At 40.0% G+C, this 7497-nt stretch overlaps 1 protein-coding gene across 1 annotated transcript; it reads left to right on the top strand.

Annotated features, from left to right (window-relative positions):
• Window positions 1–1509: 1509 nt before the first annotated feature.
• On the top strand, window positions 1510–2934 carry LOC116370205 (kallikrein-8-like). The gene has a single exon (XM_031819717.1). It carries the CDS (start codon window positions 1513–1515, stop codon window positions 2350–2352), a length of 840 nt encoding a protein of 279 aa, XP_031675577.1. The 5' UTR covers window positions 1510–1512; the 3' UTR covers window positions 2353–2934.
• Window positions 2935–7497: the final 4563 nt, after the last annotated feature.

Raw genomic sequence — 7497 nt, 5'->3', positions numbered from 1 at the left:
CAACGAGTAATCTAACAATTCCAAAACTACTACCTTATACACACAAGTGTAAAGGGATAAAGAATATGTACATAAAGATATATGAGTGATGGTACAGAGCGGCATAGGCAAGATGCAGTAGATGGTATCGAGTACAGTATATACATATGAGATGAGTATGTAAACAAAGTGGCATAGTTAAAGTGATACATGTATTACATAAAGATGCAGTAGATGATATAGAGTACAGTATATACATATACATATGAGATGAATAATGTAGGGTATGTAAACATTATATTAAGTAGGATTGTTTAAAGTGGCTAGTGATATATTTTCCATCAATTTCCATCAATTCCCATTATTAAAGTGGCTGGAGTTGAGTCAGTGTGTTGGCAGCAGCCACTCAATGTTAGTGGTGGCTGTTTAACAGTCTGATGGCCTTGAGATAGAAACTGTTTTTCAGTCTCTCGGTCCCAGCTTTGATGCACCTGTACTGACCTCACCTTCTGGATGATAGCGGAGTGAACAGGCAGTGGCTCGGGTGGTTGTTGTCCTTGATGATCTTTATGGCCTTCCTGTGACATCGGTGGTGTAGGTGTCCTGGAGGCCAGGTAGTTTACCCCCGGTGATGCGTTGTGCAGACCTCACTACCCTCTGGAGAGCCTTACGGTTGTGGGTGGAGTAGTTGCCGTACCAGGTGGTGATACAGCCCGACAGGATGCTCTCGATTGTGCATCTGTAGAAGTTTGTGAGTGCTTTTGGTGACAAGCCAAATTTCTATGGCACTGAAGACACCAACTGAATTGAACTTCTCCAGGGGGGAATTGATTAGTCTCAGGCCGTGTACACATTATTCTGTTCTTCTTTTTGTTCTTCCACATACTATATGTCTGGTTATGCATCATGACTTGGTCCCCAAGGTTTTCCTGAGCATTGGACTGGGGGGAGCTCTGGGCCCAATTAGCCTTCACTGGCTATCACTGGCATGTTTTCCCTTTTCATGTCACTCTCATAATTGGATTTAGGGATGCTGTTGAGTATAACTGCAATTATGTTCTTTTACAGGTAGCTTATTATTGAGTTTATTTTGCAATCCCCCAGGAAACACACACACACACACACACACACACACACACACACACACACACACACACACACACACACACACACACACACACTAAGGAGTTGGAAGGCAGGGTCAGCTAAGTTGTGGCCCCTTGGAGCAGTTTACCGGTTACACACACACACACACACACACACACACACCTTACAAGCACCCTATCAGAGTTAGAATTTGAAACACCGACCGGGTAACAGGCATGTCTCTCTAACCTCTGGGCTACCTGGACACCCCTTTATGGATTCATTCAAATAATTCAATTTTACATATGTAAAGTCACGGTACCAAAGAATCAGACAATCAAATGAAGTTGATTAGCATGCTGGACACTGGTTGGTGGATATGTTCTGAGATACGGGGCCAGAATATGTTTAAAAACACAGGTGTTTCCTCTGGAAAGTGCAGCGGTCATGAGGACCATGAAGATCCTGAGCGGTGTTCTGATACTCTCCCTGATGTTGGCCGAGACCACGTTGGGCGACATTCAGAAGAGAGTGGTCGGGGGAAACACATGCAGTCCCACTGAAAGGCGATACCATGTCCGTTTGACAGCTAAAACTCCAACGAACGGATTGGAAAAGGTCTGCGGCGGTTCTCTGATCACCAACAGGTGGCTTCTAACCGCCGCTCGCTGTTGGCCTGCTGGACCAGAATGGAAGATGTATGCAGAAGTAGGGGGACATCCAGGCCCTGTGAAACCTCAAGTAGAAATCAAACAGAAGATGATCCGTAAAGATAAGAAAGGAAAAACCCATGACATCATGCTACTGCAGTTACCAACTCCTGTTCCGGGAGCTATTCCAGGTCCTGGGGTTGATCCAATCCCTCTTGGTGATTGTAAACCTTTGGCCAAAGTTTGGGGGAAGACATCTAAACCAGGAGAGTTCAAAACAGTTCAGATTGCAGGCTATGATGCCACTACACCTGCTGCACCTGACGCTGGGGTACCTGATGCTGAGGAACCTGCTGCTGAGGCACCTGATGCTGCCAACACCAAAGTCCTACATTGTGCAGAGGTGGATGTTATGAAATGTGACGCCTCCGTGGCAAAGTCCCATCAACACATCTTCTGTGCACAACGTGCCGGAGTGGAAACCTGTAGAAGTGACTCTGGAGCAGGTGTAGTGTATAAGAACCAGCTCTATGGCGTCTCCATCCCTGAGGACAATGGTGAAGAATGTTCTGCAACGGCAATCATCATGGATGTCTGCAAGTACAAAGTTTGGATAAAGAAGGTCATTGGAAAATAAAGAAGAAAACTGACCGTTTTCATTTGATTAACAGCAAAAGCTGATTATTGTGTCCTAATAAACCATAAAAGAGATCTCAGATTTACTGTCATTGGTCTTGTTATAATTGAGGTGGGTTAATCCAGGATGTTGATAGTGTATATCCCATTGTGGTACTGTATAGTTTAGTACATCCCACTGTAACTCTGTCTGCCTGGACACACGAAGGCTGGTATTCAATCAAATGTGTGTCGTTGACATCACACTGGACTATCCACAATATGCCATTTAATTAAAAGCAATTTCACAGATGTTTGCAGATATTGTATTCACAGTAAATGCTGCAAATGTTGTCTCAAACATAAATGGCCTTTAAAAGTCACCTTGGATTGAATCTCTGTCTTAACCAACACACTGTCTTTGGTCATTCACCAACAACACGCTGTCTCTGGACATTCACCAACAACACACTGTCTCTGGACATTCACCAACAACACACTGTCTCTGGACATTCACCAACAACACATTAACTAGGATACTACTTCAGTAAAATAATGAATGAACTAAATATACATTTAACACTAATAAACCTTTTACTGTTGACGCGGTTTGTTGTTTGTTCTATGAGATACAAAAACGAGTCCAAAATGGCACCCTATTTCTTATTTACTGCACTACATTTGACCAGGTCCCATTTGTGTCTGGTAAAAGTGTACTGTACCCCTGCCTTCCCCTTCTCTGCCCCGCCCTTCCAACATTTTCCATTTACCCCCCACACTTAGAGGGGTCATGATTTGTCATTCTCTCTCTCTCTCTCTCTCTCTCTCTCTCTCTCTCTCTCTCTCTCTCTCTCTCTCTCTCTCTCAATTCAATTAAATTCAAGGGGATTTATTGGCATGGGAAACATGTGTTAACATTGCCAAAGCAAGTGAGGTAGATAATATACAAAAGTGAAATAAACAATAAAAATGAACAGTAAACATTACACATACAGAAGTTTCAAAACAATAAAGACATTACTAATGTCATATTATAATTTATAATTTTATAATATTATAATTTCCAATGTGTCAAGTAATTCACTTTTTGTTTTCTCATGTTTTGGTTGGGTCTAATTGTGTTGCTGTCCTGGGGCTCTGTGGGGTCTATTTGTATTTGTGAACAGAGCCTCAGGACCAGCTTGCTTAGGGGACTCTTCTCCAGATTCATCTCTCTGTAGGTGATGGCTTTGTTATGGAAGGTTTGGGAATCACTTCCTTTTAGGTGGTTGTAGAATTGAACAGCTCTTTTCTGGGTTTTGATCATTGGATGGTATTGGCCTAAGGAAGCGATTCCCAAACCTTCCATGACAAAGCCATCACCTACAGAGAGATGAACCTGGAGAAGAGTTCCCTAAGCAAGCTGGTCCTGGGGCTCTGTTCACAAACACAAACACACCCCACAGAGCCCCAGGACAGCAACACAATTAGACCCAACCAAAAAGTTAATTACTTGACACATTGGATTTTTTTTATTTTTAAACAGAGTAAACTAGAATGCTATTTGGCCCTAAACAGAGAGTACACAGTGGCAGAATACCTGACCAATGTGACTGACCCAAAAATAAGGAAATCTTGACTATGTACAGTTTCAGTGAGCATTGCCCTGCTATTGAGAAAGGCCGCCGTAGGCAGACCTGGCTCTCAAGTGAAGACAGGCTATGTGCTCACTGCCCACAAAATGAGGTGGAAACTGAGCTGTACTTCCTAACCTCCTGCCAAATTTATGACCATATTAGAGACACGTATTTCCCTCATTACACACTTGAGCTTTTTTGTTGAACTGAATTGTTGAACTTCATATGCATAATCTCCAGCACCACCCCAACATCAACATATGTGAAAATAGCGAGTTTCTATGTTTAGAAGTCAAAAAGACAGAGGAAGATCAGTGTTTCGATATATAAGCAAAATATGATTCAGAACATAGAGCCTGTTCCTCTCTAGACTTCTTCCTTCCTAGCCACCATGCTTCTACATCTGTATTGTTTGCTCTCTGGGGTTGTAGGGCAGAATAAATACATTTGAGTGAATGATTGAAGTATTTTAATGTATTATGTTTGGTTCTCTACTACATAATGGCAAACCTCTCCTGTCAAAAAGATTTAGTGTCCTTAGGAGTCTTCTGCACAACTCTATTCCTCAAAGATAATTTGCATAGAAAGGGGCCAGACAAGGCACTAATTGCCAAGTACATTAAATTACCTTGTCTCACTGAAGTTACAAATGTTGAATTATTCAATTGTACTTTATTTTCATCTACAGACCAGAAATAGCACACTGATTACAAAAATATTGTAATCAGATTGCAGATACTTTTGAAAAACTAGATTACAGATCATTTTAAAAAGGCGCAAATCGAAGTTTGTTCCACCTGAGCAAGTCTAACTACAAGTCAGGGACCACTATGATGACACACCAAATGTGTTTGATCGATGGTGGGAAAAGAGCAGGAATAGGCTTTTGTAGGCTTCAGTCCAAGCTATGTCTTCCAATGGTGCGACTGCTGTCGGCATCCAAAGATTATCCAACTTGAATAAACGCTTGGAGGTAAAGATGACAGCAGTGGTGTAGTCTACGGCAATATGAAAATCACTTACTATTGATGTGAATCACGCTGCTGCTCTCTCATTTAGCTATTTGCGCCTTGCGGATTTGCGCCTTGCGGAATGTGTTTTTGAACCCAATGATGGTTTAATGCAATAAGTTTAAGCTGCCTATCAATCATTGTTTTTGAAGGCAGTGGACAGCCAGTGAAAGATGCACTATTGCAACAGCTGAGTAGTACGGATCCCAGCCTATGGAGTAGAAGTGGGGTTGTTTTCATTCTAGGTGTTTATGTAAGTCTATGGTTGCCTGGATTGGTTCTCAATCAGAGGCAGGTGTTTATCGTTGTCTCTGATTGGGTACCATATTTAGGCAGCCATATTCTGTGGGTATTTTGTGGGTGATTGTTTCCTGTGTCAGTGTTTGTGCCACATGGAACTGTTTCGTTGCCAGTTCACTTTATTATTTTGTATCTGTGTTTAGTTTTTCTTATTAAAAACCATGGACACCTTCCACGCTGCGTATTGGTCCGATCCTTGTTTCACCTCTTCAGAGGAGGAGGAGGAAATCTGCCGTGACACATGTACGGCCAGCTACGTAAACTTTAACATTGATTTATCCGGCAGTAGATGTTGTTCAATTGGCAACATACATTTTTGTCTTCTTCTAATGTCTTAAGGCCAGGCACCACAGGCTAATAGTTGTTTTTCTTTACTGTCATTAGACTGAAACTTTACCAGTTGAAAGTATACACAAATACAATATATTATTCTATTAGTTTTATTTATTTTAAAATGTAAATATGCAAATGAGGCAAACAGCCCGTAAATATGCGCTGATATGCATGTTATGATCTGTTTTTCAACACATTGCTTCAAGGCAGAATAGTTTTATTGTGATAAGACACTCAATGGTCAGACTTTTACAGATCAGTTTATCAACATATTGCTTCAATGCAGAATAGTTTTATTGTGATAAGACACTCAATGGTCAGACTTTTACAGATCAGTTTATCAACACATTGCTTCAAGGCAGAATAGTTTTATTGTGATGAGACACTCAATGGTCAGACTGTTACAGATCAGTTTATCAACACATTGCTTCAAGGCAGAATAGTTTTATTGTGATAAGACACTCAATGGTCAGACTTTTACAGATCAGTTTATCAACACATTGCTTCAAGGCAGAATCGTTTTATTGTGATGAGACACTCAATGGTCAGACTGTTACAGATCAGTTTATCAACACATTGCTTCAAGGCAGAATAGTTTTATTGTGATAAGACACTCAATGGTCAGACTGTTACAGATCAGTTTATCAACACATTGCTTCAAGGCAGAATAGTTTTATTGTGATAAGACACTCAATGGTCAGACTTTTACAGATCAGTTTATCAACACATTGCTTCAAGACAGAATAGTTTTATTGTGATAAGACACTCAATGGTCAGACTTTTACAGATCCGTTTATCAACACATTGCTTCAAGGCAGAATAGTTTTATTGTGATAAGACACTCAATGGTCAGACTTTTAAAGATCAGTTTATCAACACATTGCTTCAAGGCAGAATAGTTTTATTGTGATAAGACACTCAATGGTCAGACTTTTACAGATCAGTTTATCAACACATTGCTTCAAGGCAGAATAGTTTTATTGTGATAAGGCACTCAATGGTCAGACTTTTACAGATCAGTTTATCAACACATTGCTTCAAGGCAGAATAGTTTTATTGTGATAAGACACTCAATGGGCAGACTTTTACAGATCAGTTTATCAACACATTGCTTCAAGGCAGAATAGTTTTATTGTGATAAGACACTCAATGGTCAGACTTTTACAGATCAGTTTATCAACACATTGCTTCAAGGCAGAATAGTTTTATTGTGATAAGACACTCAATGGTCAGACTTTTACAGATCAGTTTATCAACACATTGCTTCAAGGCAGAATAGTTTTATTGTGATAAGACACTCAATGGTCAGACTTTTACAGATCAGTTTATCAACACATTGCTTCAAGGCAGAATAGTTTTATTGTGATAAGACACTCAATGGTCAGACTTTTACAGATCAGTTTATCAACACATTGCTTCAAGGCAGAATAGTTTTATTGTGATAAGACACTCAATGGTCAGACTGTTACAGATCAGTTTATCAACACATTGCTTCAAGGCAGAATAGTTTTATTGTCATAAGACACTCAATGGTCAGACTTTTACAGATCAGTTTATCAACACATTGTTTCAAGGCAGAATAGTTTTATTGTGATGAGACACTCAATGGTCAGACTGTTACAGATCAGTTTATCAACACATTACTTCAAGGCAGAATAGTTTTATTGTGATAAGACACTCAATGGTCAGACTGTTACAGATCAGTTTATCAACATATTGCTTCAAGGCAGAATAGTTTTATTGTGATAAGACACTCAATGATCAGACTTTTACAGATCAGTTTATCAACACATTGCTTCAAGGCAGAATAGTTTTATTGTGATAAGACACTCAATGATCAGACTTTTACAGATCAGTTTATCAACATATTGTCATTTCATGGAATTGTTTAAAAACCGCTATTCACAG

This window comes from Oncorhynchus kisutch, unplaced genomic scaffold, assembly GCF_002021735.2.
Source record: "Oncorhynchus kisutch isolate 150728-3 unplaced genomic scaffold, Okis_V2 scaffold2485, whole genome shotgun sequence".
Taxonomy (NCBI): domain Eukaryota; kingdom Metazoa; phylum Chordata; class Actinopteri; order Salmoniformes; family Salmonidae; genus Oncorhynchus; species Oncorhynchus kisutch.
The sequence above is the reverse complement of the archived record's forward strand: the minus strand, read 5'-3'. Positions and strand labels throughout refer to the sequence as shown.